General features: G+C 45.1%; 1 protein-coding gene across 15 annotated transcripts in view; it reads right to left on the bottom strand.

Moving 5' to 3' along the window:
- Positions 1-15,177, bottom strand: part of PLEKHA5 (pleckstrin homology domain containing A5) — a 294,700-nt gene that overhangs the window by 61,908 nt on the left and 217,615 nt on the right. For 8 of the 15 annotated variants that reach the window (XM_050967965.1, XM_050968002.1, XM_050967954.1 and 5 more), the window contains 2 exons: positions 12,407-12,526; positions 11,478-11,531 (listed from right to left, as the gene is read on the bottom strand). The exons of 5 other annotated variants lie outside the window; for them this stretch is intronic. In XM_050967965.1, the coding sequence (XP_050823922.1) occupies positions 11,478-11,531; positions 12,407-12,526 (174 nt within the window). Of the gene's footprint in view, positions 1-11,477; positions 11,532-12,406; positions 12,527-14,125; positions 15,059-15,177 lie in introns of those variants that run through there. 2 more of the 15 variants (XM_050968044.1, XM_050968065.1) reach the window with 2 other exon arrangements.

Raw genomic sequence — 15,177 nt, 5'->3', positions numbered from 1 at the left:
GTCAAGACGTAATACAATATATATTCAATTTCACTCTACCATTTTTTATAAATACTAACCCACAGATACGCAGTACAATTATCTGAACAGAAGTGGTAGAGCAAAATGGAGCCTAAACTGAGTAAGACAGCAACTTAGCCACAGTACTAACATAAAAACAGATTCAAATTGTATTATGAGTGCTAGAAAAACAAAATTTTAAAGAACAGCTGCACCATAACACAATAATAATAGTGCATTTATATAGCAGTTTTATCTGAGGATACAAAGTTCTTTTTATAAACTTAAGTTAAAATTGTGACATATGGCCCAAAAGGGTTAAGTACGGTAACTTGCAGGCTAATTGACCCAGATTCAACCTTTAGAGACATGTTAGAAAAATATGTAAATATAATTAGGGCCATTCCATGTTAGATAGGCTACAGCTTTAAAATATAAACTTGTATTGTTAAAGAATTGGAAGAAGATAGTGATAGTAGTAGTCTATGTTTACACCCTGTCTTGTTAGAGATTGACAAAGTAACCAAAAGGTTCCTGTCTAGGGCTGTATCCTAAATAACATTTAGATGGAACTTAGACAATGACGTTATTTCACCCATGTGTCTCTTTAAAGTTTGTGGTAAACTGTCTATAAATTGCTTAATGGATAATTACCTTATGTTAATCCATATAGTTCATTACTGGTGATCGTTTGGGCTTGTGAAGTAACCTTCTGTTTCCTTTGTTCACCCAAGGACTGCATGCTGCTCAGGAACTGTATAAAGGACTCTTGGGACCTGATCTTTTCATTTCAAATCTGCTCATGTTTTATCAGGAGAAGCACGGAGCCGCAAGATTGAGGTCTCCAAATTCATTTGGATCACCTAGGTATTGGACATTGGACTAAATCTATGGACTAATTCTAAGAACTCTATGCAACTCCAAAGCTCACCATCTCTACTATGAAACTGATCTCAGAAAAGACGGTTACTTACCTTTGTAACTGTTGTTCTTCGAGATGTGTTGCTCATATCCATTCCAGTTAGGTGTGCGCGCGCCGCGTGCACGTTCGTCGGAGAAACTTTTACCCTAGCAACCCAGTCGGGTCGGCTGGGCGCTCCCTGGAGTGGCGCCGCCATGGCGCCCAATATATATCCCAGCCGACCCGGCCACCCTTCAGTTCCTTCTTGCCGGCTACTCCGACAGTGGGGAAGGAGGGTGGGTTTGGAATGGATATGAGCAACACATCTCGAAGAACAACAGTTACAAAGGTAAGTAACCGTCTTTTCTTCTTCGAGTGATTGCTCATATGCATTCCAGTTAGGTGATTCCCAAACCTTACCTAGGCGGTGGGGTCGGAGCGAGATGTGGCGGTATTTAAAACTGCTACGCCAAAGGCCGCATCATCTCTAGATTGTCTGACCAACGCATAGTGATCGGTGAAAGTATGTACCGATGACCAGGTCGCCGCACGACATATCTCCTGTATGGGCACGTGCGCCAGGAAGGCCGCCGATGTCGCCTGGGCTCTTGTGGAGTGTGCTGTGAGGTGGCCAGAGGGGACACGAGCTAAGTCGTAGCATGCGCGGATGCAAGCAGTTACCCAGGAGGAGATCCTCTGAGAGGATATAGGTTGCCCTCTCATGCGTTCTGCGATCGCCACGAACAGCTGAGGGGACTTTCGAAACCCCTTGGTCCTCTCGATGTAGAAAGCAAGCGCTCTACGTACATCCAAGGAATGTAGTTGTTGCTCCCGCCGAGAAGAGTGTGGTTTCGGAAAGAAGACGGGGAGGAAGATGTCCTGGTTTGTATGGAAGGCGGACACCACCTTAGGGAGGAACGTCGGGTGGGGTCGTAGATGTACTTTGTCTTTATGGAAGACGGTGTAGGGTGGGTCCACTGTGAGAGCTTTCAGCTCTGAGACCCGTCTGGCTGATGTTATGGCCACCAGGAAAGCCGTCTTCCATGATAGGTGTGTGAGCGAGCACGTCGCCAGTGGCTCGAATGGTGGGAGCATGAGCCTGTTCAGGACTAAGTTGAGGTCCCAAGTAGGGGCAGGGCGGCGTACAGGGGGGTATAGTCGCTCCAGTCCTTTAAGAAATCTGGTGACTAAGGGATGAGAGAATATGGAGCGGCCACCTTCGCCTGGTCGGAAGGCTGAAATGGCCGCCAAGTGCACCTTTAAGGAGGAAGTTGCCAGGTCTTGCTGCTTAAGGTACCAGAGGTAGTCGAGGATTATGGAAACTGGGGACTGTGTAGAGTTCACCCCTTGAGAAGCGCACCAGCAAGAGAAACGCTTCCACTTGGCCCTGTACGTAGAGCGAGTGGAGGGCTTCCTGCTGTTAAGAAGTATATGCTGGACCGGTGCAGAGCAGCTGAGCTCCGCCGAGCTCAGCCATGCAGGAGCCACGCCGTGAGATGCAGGGCTCGCAGGTCCGGGTGGTGAAGCGTGCCATGATTCTGGGTAATCAGGTCTGGATGGAGAGGAAGGTGAATTGGGGGGGCCACAGATAGGTCCAGCAAGGCGGTGAACCAGTGCTGTCTGGGCCACGCAGGTGCGATCAGGATCAGGTGCGCCTTGTATCTGCGCAGCTTCAACAGGACCTTGTGTACCAGGGGGAACGGAGGGAAGGCATACAGGAGATGGCGGGTCCACGGCAGGAGAAAAGCATCCGTGATCGACCCCAGGGAGAGACCTTGAAAGGAGCAAAACTCCTGGCACTTCCTGTTGGACCTGGTTGCGAAGAGGTCTATGCGGGGAAATCCCCACCTCTGGAAGATGGAATGGATGACGTCCGGTCTGATCGACCATTCGTGGCAGAGGAAGGATCGGCTGAGGTTGTCCGCCAGCGTGTTCTCGACCCCTGGGAGAAAGGATGCCACTAAGTCTATCGAGTGGGCTATACAGAAGTCCCAGAGTCGAATGGCCTCTTGGCAAAGGGGAGACGACCGGGTTCCCCCCTGTTTGTTGATATAATACATGGCCGTTGTGTTGTCCGTGAGTACGGAAACACAACGGCCTTGCAGGTGACTGAGAAATGCCTGGCAGGCAAGGCGGACTGCTCTTAGCTCCCGGACATTTATGTGGAGTGACAGCTCGTGGGACGACCATAGGCCCTGGGTGCGAAGGTTTTCTAAGTGAGCTCCCCACCCCAGGGATGACGCATCGGTTGTTAGAGTTACCGATGGCTGTTGCGGATGGAATGGCATCCCCGCGCATACCAACGATGGGGTCAGCCACCAGTCGAGGGAGCGAAGAGGGTCGGGGGGCACCGTCACTAACACATCCGGGTGGTCTCTGCTCGGTCGGTATACTGAATGAAGCCACGTTTGGAGGGGCCTCATTCTGAGTCTGGCATGCTTTGTCACGTAAGTGCAAGCGGCCATATGACCGAGGAGTGTGAGGCATACTCGAGCCGAGGTGAGAGGGGATGCTTGCAAGCTCCGGATGATCGCACCGATCGCCTGGAAGCGGGGTTGAGGTAAGAAGGCCCTGGCCTGAATCGAGTCCAGGGTCGCACCTATGAAGTCCAACCTCTGTGTTGGAACCAGGCTGGACTTCTCGGTATTGACAAGCAGTCCCAGTCGGGAAAAGAGGTCCGTGGCGGCCTCTACATGTCGTCGTACCTGCGACTGGGAGGAACCTTTCAGGAGCCAGTCGTCTAGGTACGGAAAGACATGGATTTTCCGCCGACGGAGGTAGGCAGCTAGAACGGCCATGCACTTGGTGAACACCCTCGGGGCCGTCGAGAGACCGAAGGGTAGAACTGTGAATTGAAAGTGCTGATGTGTGACCGTGAAGCGGAGGTACTTCCTGTGCGGTGGGAAGATGGCAATATGGAAGTACGCGTCTTTCATGTCGAGGGCGGCGTACCAGTCTCCAGGATCCAGGGATGGGATAATGGTTCCCAGGGAGATCATACGGAACTTCAACTTGAGCATCCACTTGTTGAGGCCCCAAAGGTCTAGGATGGGTCTGAGACCTCCCTTGGATTTGGGAATCAGGAAATATCGGGAGTAGAATCCCTTGCCTCTCTCGGCTAGAGGCACTTCCTCTATGGCCCCCGCCTCCAGGAGGGAACGAACTTCCTGTAGGAGGGTTTGCTCGTGAGAGGGGTCCCTGAAGAGGGACTGGGAAGGGGGGCGGGAAGGGGGTGAAGAAGCAAATTGGAGATAGCATCCATGCTTCACTGTGCATAGTACCCAACGGTCTGACGTTAATTGAGACCACGCCGGGAGGAAGTGGGAGAGGCAGTTGTAGAAGGTAGGGAAAGGATCCTGAACTGAGACTGATAAGCCGTCCCCGGGCGCACCTTCAAAAACCGGACTTGGGGCCTGGTTGTGACTTGGAAGGCCCTTGGTTCTGGCCTCCCTGTGAGCTGGGTTGGCGTCTGCGTCCCCCGCGTCCACGCCGTCTATTGAGGTCTTGCCTCTGACTGGGTGGGAAGTATGGGCACCGTGCTTGGGGCCTGAAGGGTCTACGCTGGGTGGACGGGGTATGCATCCCCAGTGAGCGAATAATGACCCGATTGTCTTTTAGATTTTGCAATTTTGAGTCCGTCTTGTCCGAGAACAACCCTTTCCCGTCAAAGGGTAGGTCTTGGATAGTGTATTGCAGTTCTGGAGGTAGTGTGGAGGCTTGAAGCCATGAGATGCGCCGCATGGTTATTCCGGACGCAATGGTTCTGGCTGCCGAATCAGCTGCATCGAGGGAGGCCTGGAGGGCAGTCCTGGCCACCTTCTTACCTTCCTCCAGGAATGCGTTGAATTCTGGGCGTGAGTCCTGGGGTAGCAGTTCTGCGAACTTACCCACCTCCACCCATATGTTGTGGTTATAACGTCCTAGAAGGGCCTGCTGGTTGGCCACACGGAGTTGCAAGGCCCCCGCTGAGTAGACCTTGCGACCCATGAGGTCCATGCGCTTAGCCTCCTTGGACTTGGGGGCCGGTGCCTGTTGTCCATGTCGTTCCCTGTCGTTGACCGACTGGGCCACGAGGGAGGAGGGGGGAGGGTGTACATACAGGTACTCGTACCCCCGAGAGGGTACCATGTACTTCCTCTCCACCCCTTTAGCTGTCGGCGGGATGGAGGCTGGTGACTGCCACAGGTTTTCGGTGGTAGACTGAATAGTCCGTATAAACGGTAGAGCTACTCGGGTAGGGGCATCTGCCGATAGGATGCTCACCACCGGGTCCTGAACCTCTGAGACTTCCTCCACGGGGAGGTTGATATTAAGGGCCACCCTACGGAGGAGGTCCTGGTGGGCCCTGAGATCTATTGGTGGAGGACCCGATGTTGAAGTCCCGGCCACTGCCTCGTCCGGCGAGGAGGAGGAGGAGACTCCGGGGATGAGGTCATCCTGTGCGGCGTCTCGTTGTTCCTCTGGTTCCTGCTCGTGACAGCCCGGTGAGTCTGGACGCGGCTGTTTGTCCGACTCAATCACGGGAGGTCGGGAAACAGTGGCCTCTGGCACCCGATGCTCTGCAGTAGTGGGACGTGGCTGAGGTAGGGGGGCACCCTGGGTCTGTTGGTAAGCCCATGGTGTCCAGAAACCCCACTGTTGGGCACTCGTGTCCTGTGTGCGTGGGTCTTGAAACTCTCCCAGCGGTACTTCGGGTTCGTAATAGCTACCAGCATGGGAGGATGCCGACGTGCCTCTTGATGGCCACGGTGGTGCTGCAAAGGTCGGTGCCGAGGTGCCGACCGACCTCACACCTCTGGATACTGGCGACCGGTGCTGGTATCGGTGGGGAGAGCGAGACCGGGACCTGCGACCGGCTCAGTGCAGGGAGGTCGACCGGGATCGCGAGTGCCGTTGTCTGGATCTGCTTCTGTAGGCACGGTGCTCCCTGCGGTGCCGTGAGCTGGAGCGGTGCCGGGAGTACGAAGTTGACGCACGTGACGTCAACCGGTGCCGGGAGCCTGACCAGTGCCGGGAGCGTGAGCGGTACCGGGAGCGTGAGCGGTACCGGGGTGATCGGTGCCGAGAGCTCGACCGGTGCCTAGGCGATCGCCGTCGAGGTGATCGGTGCCGGGAGCCCGATCGGTACCGGGATCAGGATCGGGACCGACGCCGTGAGCCTGAACGGCGTCTTGAAGCTGAGCGTCTGCCGGACCGCGACCTGGAGCGGTGCCGGTCTGTTACACTGACCGAAGTTGGTCTGGTCAGGGTCGGCTTGCCCATAGAACACAGGACCCACACCGGCGGTGCCGGGGGTAAGGGCATGGGTGCCTCCGTAATGGCGATCAGCTCTCTCGCCGCGGCAAATGCCTCCGGGGTAGTAGGTGTGGAGAGCTCTACCACTGTGTGCACCGGGGAGCTACCAGGTGCCGGACTCGACGGACCTCGCGGGGCCGGAGTCGACGGTACCGGTTTGGGCGGTGCCGCGGCCGGTATCGGTGCCGGGCAATCCGCCTTCTGCGCAGAGTCTGGCTGCGGGGCGGCTGATGGCGAGACGATTTGTGCCTTCGCCGCCTTCGGTCTCGGGGAGGTGGAGCGGCTCTGGCCCGGTTTCGGTGCCGCCTTCTTGGAGGAGGTACTCGGTGCCACGGTGCCCTTGCTCACCGGCTTGCTTGCGCTCTGAGCCGAGGGCGAAGGTGTCAAGGCCGCTTCCATTAGGAGCTGTCTTAATCTGATGTCCCGCTCCTTTTTGGTCCTTGGTTTAAAGGACTTGCAGATTGAGCACTTAGCAGTTAAGTGCGACTCCCCTAGGCATTTTAAGCAGGAGTCATGAGGGTCTCCCACAGGCATAGGTTTGTGACAAGCCGAACAGGGCTTGAAACCGGAGGAGCCGGGCATGGGCTCCGGCTCCCCGTGAGGGGGAGGGGGGGGGTACCCCGATCCCCTCGCTATCACTAAAAACTAAACTAACAACACTAAATTACTGACTATTGATAACTATAAACTATCTATATACAATAACTAACTATGTACAACGAAAGCTAAATGAGCTGCTAGGGAGTGTGGAGGTCAGCGAAGCCGCACTCCACAGTTCCAACGACCGACACGGGCGGTAAGAAGGAACTGAAGGGTGGCCGGGTCGGCTGGGATATATATTGGGCGCCATGGCGGCGCCACTCCAGGGGGCGCCCAGCCGACCCGACTGGGTTGCTAGGGTAAAAGTTTCTCCGACGAACGTGCACGCAGCGCGCACACCTAACTGGAATGCATATGAGCAATCACTCGAAGAAGAACTGTCTTTAAGTCTGTATGTATACTGATCTTTTAACCAATACGTTCTCTTTTTTTTAATAAAATTTACTTTACTTAATAAGATTTGGCTGTAAGCATATATTTGGGTACTATCTAAAGTATTCATTAACTTGGGAAGTAATGTGTCTGATCCTTTAGGATTGGTACAACTTTTCATGTGATGAAAAACATTTCCAGTAATCCCCATCACATTTTACTTCGCTGTCTAGAACAGTGCCCAAGGCTGGGTTGCTTTAAGGGAATTGTGTTTTGGCTTCTGTGTAACCAGTAAAGTATTGTAAAAGCTGTTTCGGTGCTGGCTGGGTGAATCTAAGTGTTGGAATAACCACCAGTTCTGGGGACTGTCTGCCCCATTCTTTGTAACTTGCCCTAATTGAGCAACCTCAGCATGACCCCCTCCCCTGGGACCCCAGTCACAAAAGTATTACACATAAGCCAGCTAAAGTACAAAATGGTTTAATGAAATGCCCAATGCCACAAAGCAAGTCAGAGCTGAGCTCTGAACAGAATTCAAGAATCCTATCATAGATAAGCCTGCTGTTTCCCATAGATCACTAAGCCTTCCCCAAAACTGATGTCTTTCTTTGCTTTTTTACACTCAGTGTGGTATATGAAAGTTTCTAAGTGTGAGAAACAACAAAATTTCTCCCTAAAAAAGACATATATAAAATCAGCTGAACCCATTAAATAGTTAGCATTTAAAATCTGTGAGTATATTATACTCAGATGCCATAACACCAAAGACTACAGAGCAACATTATAAGCGAATCTAAAATCTGCTTAACATCCAAGAAAACTCTCATTGGAGTTTTACCAAAAAGATGTTCATTTCCCTTCTCTTTCCCTCTTTCCTCTCCATTGTCCCACAGGTTTGTAAGTTAATCAGGTATTCTTCCCTGTGACTGACATCTGTCTGCACAGATGAAACTTCACAGCATCCACTATGCTGATTGCATTACAACTGTGATCAGCTAGAGAGCAGGGACTCTTTCTGTAGGAAGTTCTCTTCTATTATTCAATTTCTGACTTTTCCTGAGGTTTTAAAAAAAATTATACTGTAAAAAGCTTCAGTGCTGAAAACCATAAAAAACAGATGCATATTGAACAAAAGATACTCTCTTTCTTATCAGATTCCTTGATCCAGGGCTGACTAGAGGCGAAATATTATCTCCTGCCCCAGAAAAATCTCTACCTCAAGGAGAAATTCCTAATATCAGAGAAGGAAGAAGGCAGAAGACTTCATGCAGTCCAACAGGTACGTCACTATGCCAATCTAATTAATCTGGGAGGTGCTCATATAGTCTAGTGATGAGACCCAGCATCAAACCCTAAAATACACAACTCAATCTCACTGAAAAGTATAGTAGTTTTTTATTGGAGATTTTCATCATCAGTAACAAAATTACAATTAAATTCTCTGATCTATTTATGGAATTGCCCACTGATAATGAGTGCAGGTTCTAACAAAACATCCATTTATGGGTGAAATAGAACATGTGTGTGTTGTGGACACAGTCTTTATTTGAAATTTTGATGTTTCCACTTGTGGTTATTACTTCTCGGTGTGAGCATGGTCAGGAAAAAAGGGCAATAAAGAGGCCATTGGAAATGGATTTAGTAGTACACTTAGATAATTAATCCTTTGGATTCATATAATGCCATGATTACATTTATACTACTGCCCTCATAAAAGAGCATGCACTGGGCAACCAAATAGTCTATGCCTATGATCACTGTTGGTGACCCAAGCAGGTACTTGCCAAAAAGACAGCAAACATGTCTGGCTCCTCTGATGTTTCCTCAATACCACAGCCACAAGAGTGGTTCAACCCTTCTTAAAAGAGGTGGTGTTTAATTGGTGATCTAAACTCCTGCTGGCCATGAGATTTCAAGGAAACCTATCGTCTAGAAACAGTTTTGTGCTGCACTGTCTTTATGTACTCAAATGCACAGAAAACAAAAATCCAAAACTAAAATGTAACAAATCATAAGCATCTCCAAGGAAAAACAGCAGCATAAAGAACTGCCCTCTAGTAAAAAAAAAAAAAAAAAAAAAAAGAAAAAAAGATTCCTATTATTTCTTGGGCTTTGTGAAACTAACTTTAACCACAGGCAATATTTCACTGAGACACTCAGCAATTACTATAGGTTACTTTGTACATGAGGTTTTGCATGAAGCACTGAAAAGAGTGGAGTGCAATACAGCCTTGGTTAGGAGGCAGTAGGCAATGTGCACCGTTCTGAGTTCCTCACAATCCAAAAGGTGGGTGACCAAGATAAAAGGACTGGAGTGCAGCTACATGCACAATGAAGAGAGGTTTAGGGAATTACAGACTAGTCAAAAAAGGAAGTGTATAATTTATATATACATTTGAAATTAAGCAACCCAAAGAGGACAAAGGATTATTGAAGGTGATTAAAGATTCTGTAAAGAAGGAGCATTGGCCTGAAATTAGACTAGGAAAAATTTAGGCTATGCAGTAGAATTTTATCATCCTAAAAATAAAGTCAATTTGATAATGGACTAATTTGCTAAGGGAAGTAGCCGAAACACCAGCTCCAGAGGTGTTCAAGAAGATTACAATCTCTTACGGAATTTATTTAGTACATGGGACAATCCTGTTCTAGTGAAAAGGGAGAAGAATAGTGCAGATGACCCAGAACATTTATTCCAACCCTATGATTTTATGACTGGGAATCTCATTTTATACTAACTGCCTCTTTCTTGCTGTATGTGCAGTTTAGCCACTTCCTTGATCTACTGCAGAGACTTGGTTTATATTTTTAAATGCCAGCATTAAATGAATTTAAGAAACTCAACAAATGCAGAAGTACGTATTTCTGCAATCCTCAACTTTATAAGATATAATTACATTTGTTCTGGAATTCTAATAATCAGTTTTTACCTGACATATTATGCAAGTAAAGAACTGCTTTACTACCTCTCAATTTCCTTTATTTAAATCAGAATATTACACTGACAGATCACTGAACAAACCCTGTAACCAACCAATAATATTAAAAAATGGAACATAAGTAGTAGTTTAACATCTTGTATAAGCATTAACAAAATCAAAGCTGGAAATGTTTGAGCTGGATGAAATACTTTGGTCTAACACAACTAACAGAGGTTCTGATTGTCTACCTCCTCACATCTTGGATAGTCATTTACCAACATACATCAATGCAAACTGAGTGCAAGATGAGCGTAAATCACAACCAAATCAGAATGGTAGCATTTCATCTTGAATGCAAACTTGCACTCAATTTGCATTTATAAGTGACCACTCAAAGTGCAAGGTGATAGAAAAACCAAGCCAGATTTTTTTTCTTTTTTTTTCAAACCCATACAGTTCAATGAAGTCCTGACTACTGCAGCAATGCGTAGGATGTCCAGGTGCAAAAACAGTCAGAAAATTGTTTGCATTAAGTGTAATGTTTAAGATGTAAAATTCAGCACGCAGTGTTTGAAAATCAGTTTTGAGATTTTCATGTAAGAAAATGATAGTTAAACATCTATTTGCCTATATTTCCTTTCAAGTACTTTCTACGATTTTCTCTGCTATTTTTGTCAAAGGTGGTATCATTCCATTTAAAAAAGCTCTCTTGCAGAACCCATTTGCAAATTTCATTTGATCCTGGCTTGAAGACAAAGAACTGAATATCACATCCCAATTGTTTCTTTATCAACAGATTTTGATGTCAAATGCCGTATTATGCTCTCACTCTGAAATTCAGCAAAAGAAAATGAGTTATGAAGGAGTAAAGTCTTATTCATTCAAAACTCATGACCAAATGGCTTAGCAACACACAAAATTAGGTAAGTTGCCTTTTGTTTAAAATGTACTTTCAAGTTTGATCCATGTCTTGAAGAAACATCTCAGTTTTTTTTGTTCTGAACACATTGAAATAATCAGAAATAGCTGTTTGCTATGAATAGTATGCCTGTCACACTAGTCACTTTGGAAATCTCTGATGCATTTGGTTATGATGATAAAAGTTGAGCAAATTTTAGTTAGTTACATTACAGGAAAGCAATGAACAGCAGGAATAAACTGGAACCTGAGAATTGAAACTACGTTCTGGTATAAATTTAATGCTCAGATTTTTATTATTTCATTATATCCAATTTTCAATAAAATTTAAGTTGTGATCTGTAAATAAGGTAATATATAAAATACGCAACTCCAGTTCATAAAAACCATCTTTAAATATCTGGCATCTTTAAATTTGGCAACAGCACGCAACACACACTGAGACAAAAAGAAAAAGCTGCTAATCCCACCTGATGATCCAAATATATGGCATTCCTTTGAAGGTGATGTGAAAGAATTTCATTCTAGCAGGCAGCAGTCAAGAAGATAAAGGAAAGGGACAGAAGGTGCAGAACGTATGAAAAGGTCAGTTTGGAAAGAGTTAAACTAGCCAGTATCTTTCAATTTAATTAAAAACTAATATTACATTTCTATACATTTTTACATAAACTGCTTTGAGCACAAGAGAAAATGGATAATTAAAATTTCCTACAAATATCATGGTGAACTACTCAACTTTTAAAAAGCCAAGCATATTAAATTAGACAAGGAAGCAGGAAGACACAGAAAAAGGTATACCTTTGTTTGATGAGGTATTAACTTGCAATTTCATTTCTTTATTCATGTGAATTTAACAACAATTTTCTTAATACACACAGAAAACCAGTACGTGCATGTGGATTTTCTATACATGACTACATAGCAACTATAAACCCTTTGATAAGTTTATGTGCTTTAAATGAATGACCTAGTTTTGAACAAATTATAGAAAACAAATCACATCTGAGATGAGGCAAATAATCAAAATAAATTCACTTTATCGTCTACCATAATACTTTTAATGGTAACTATTTATGTTTATGGCAATTATTACTTATTTTAGTATATTTCACCTGATCAATTTACAGAGCCCTGTAATTTTGCTTCCAGTTTTGTGGAAACAGTACATTTGGAAGTGTTCCTACCCCTATTTTGATTCAGTAATGTACTCTCAAGCTTTGTATTAAGAATTCAAAGGGTTAATAGCTGAACATCACATATGCAAGGCAACAATGGTATTCTAATCTATATCCATGGCTAACCAGAGAACTTTGTACTAATGGCATAATGTAAACTTTGATTAATGAATGGCTCAGAGCTAGTGAGGATGGTACATAGCACACATTACTTCATAGCTGACCTTTGGGCTGTTGGCCTCAAGTTTTAGTTGCATGAGCTGTGCTAGTGTGTGTTCCCGGATACTACTCAGTTCAGCTTGCTGCCGTCTCAGCTTTATTAGCAGCAGCGTGAGCTCCTCTGGCTGAAGGAGTGCAGTGTAAGAAGCCAAAGAGTGGAGAATAGGTTAACTGGTGTCCTGAATAACATTTAAACTAAAGGCATCTTCTCACGGTTAACTGTTAATATGCCAAACACGTGTTAAATTCCTTTAAAAAAAACATATGCCATAATATTTTTCCCAAACAGCTTTTCTAGAACTTAGAACAAAAGGTCAACATAAAATTTATAAGAATTCAAAGCACTTGAACCTCAAATGGTAGAAATTAGAATTTTGTGTACATGTGGCACAAAGGTTAGGAGCTTGCAGCAGAAAAAAATCAGTGGGGTCACTACAACAGTGGGGGCTACAAGTGTCATCCATATCAATATGAGAGAGGAGGAAGACAGAATCCAAGGTCAGAAGGGACCAGGCATCATTATCTAGTCTGACCTCCTGTATTTTGCAGACCACAGAACCTCACCCACCCACTCCTGTTATAGACCCCTAACCTCTGGCTGAGTTACTGAAGTTCTCAATCATGTTTTAAAGACATCAAGTTACAGAGAATCCACCATTTATACTAGTTTAAATCTGCAAATGACAAATGACCCGTGTCCCATGCTGCAGAGGAAGGCAAACCCCCTCCCCTCCCCTCCTCCCCCATGGTCTTTGCCAATCTGACCGGGGGAAAATTCCTTCATGACCCCAAATATGGCGAACAACTAGACCCTGAGCACATGGGTAAGACCCACTAGCAAGATATTCCAACCCCCAGGAAAATATTGTCTATAAAATAGCAAAAGGAATGGGGAGGAAATATTGAAGTTTACCCTTTACTGAATCAAACGATTTAAAAAGAAACATTGTCAAGGTTGGTAGGCTCAGAATGTGACCTACTTTCTCTTTTATCTGTTTAAAAAGTCCTTGGTAACCCTCTGCATGTGGGTATTTTGTTTTTTTGGGGGGGCGGGGACGGGAGAGGACATATTTCAAAGCCCTTTTGTTTTACTAATAATGAGACTAACCAAAGACCATCAAAACAAGCATATGGCATGGAAGAAAGTGTCAGAAGCATGAAAGAGAATCTGTCCCTTTCACCTCCTCAAGGATTTATAACAAAACAACTAATCTATAAATATACCTTGATATTGTACCTTTACAGCCACCAGCAATTTATAGGTTAGGCTCTAACTAAACATTTAAAAATAGAGATTATTTGGAAAGAAAAGTCATGTGCAACTATTATCACCTGCATAATCTCAAACAGACTTATTTTTAGTAACATCTCTGCCTATACAATTTTCTGAGGATCCTCTCTTTTCTTATTAGCAATACCGGCAAACAAAACGAAACACAAAAAACAAAACACCCCCCTCCCCCCAAAATACCCAGACTTTTGTTTTGTAAACAGCTCACCTACTCCGGTTGCTTATTCCCCACCTAAAATAAGTCTAATGAGCGGTCAATTATTTCCACAGCAACTGACTTTGTTGTCACATTTATTGAATTCAAGTAGGAAAAAATCATATAGGAATATAGTAGATTAACTTTACTCTGTTTTCATAAAATTTCCAAATCAAGAAGTGGGGAGGAAAAATGTACAATGAGGTTATATTATTGAAAAACAATTAATATCCATTTCCTGAAACTAGGGTGACCAAACAGCATGTGCGAAAAATAGGGGGGGGGGGGGGGAGGGAGAAAGAGGAGTGAAGGGAAAATAGGAGCCTATATAAGAAAAAGCCCCAAATATCGGGACTGACCCTATAAAATCAGGACATCTGGTCACCCTACCTGAAACACAGAACAAGAGTCTGAAAACAAGCTCATTTGTTTCTTGATCTAACCACAAACAAAACAGGTCAGTACAACTGTGTGCACATACTACAGAAGTCCACTAGAGGGAGCAAATAATTTTACTATAACTTCAGTTGTCAATCCCATCTAGCTTTCACTGAAAAACACAATATAAGAATCAAGTTCCACAATGGTTAATCTTGCACTTTCTAACTGTTCATTTCAATACCAACTGGAGTATTATTTCCAGAAAATATCTAGTAAGGATTTAGGTCACTACAATATATTTTAAAATGTGTTCCCAATGAAAATGGACAGGCTTTCAAATAAAAAAAATAAATTTTAAACAGAACTAATTTCTTTGCATGACCACATTCACAGAAATAAATAGAAGATAATAACATCTCCGTATGGTAAATACATAAGACATTGATATTTTCAGAGATGAAAACATTTTCTTTGAGAAGTCTTGCATGAACATAACTTCATTTCCAAATTAACAGTAAATTTTTATGGTATATTAATTAAAATCCTTGGTTTGTGGGCATACTTGTCCTATCACAGAGAAGAACAATGCATAATAGATTGCACCAACTCTCAATATCAGCTAGTGATAGTGTTGCCAATCCTTGTGACATTCTGTGAGTGCTGTAAATCAGAGATTCTGGGGGCTTCTTGTGATAATACAGGCGGATCAGGAATTTTGCCAGTCACCCAGAGTTTTTCCCTTTGGCTGCTGCCAACAGTACCCATTGGCTGCCCATAAAAGGCAAAGCCCTGTGGAACAAGTACAGAAAGAACAACCCTTTGTTTCCCATCCAGCTCAGCAGCCTCACCCCAGCGTGACAGTGTAAGAAGAGGAAGTTATTGGTGATCAGAGTAAGGAAGGAAAGAAG

The sequence above is a fragment of the Gopherus flavomarginatus genome, chromosome 1 (assembly GCF_025201925.1).
Source record: "Gopherus flavomarginatus isolate rGopFla2 chromosome 1, rGopFla2.mat.asm, whole genome shotgun sequence".
In the NCBI taxonomy this organism is placed as follows: domain Eukaryota; kingdom Metazoa; phylum Chordata; order Testudines; family Testudinidae; genus Gopherus; species Gopherus flavomarginatus.
The sequence above is the reverse complement of the archived record's forward strand: the minus strand, read 5'-3'. Positions and strand labels throughout refer to the sequence as shown.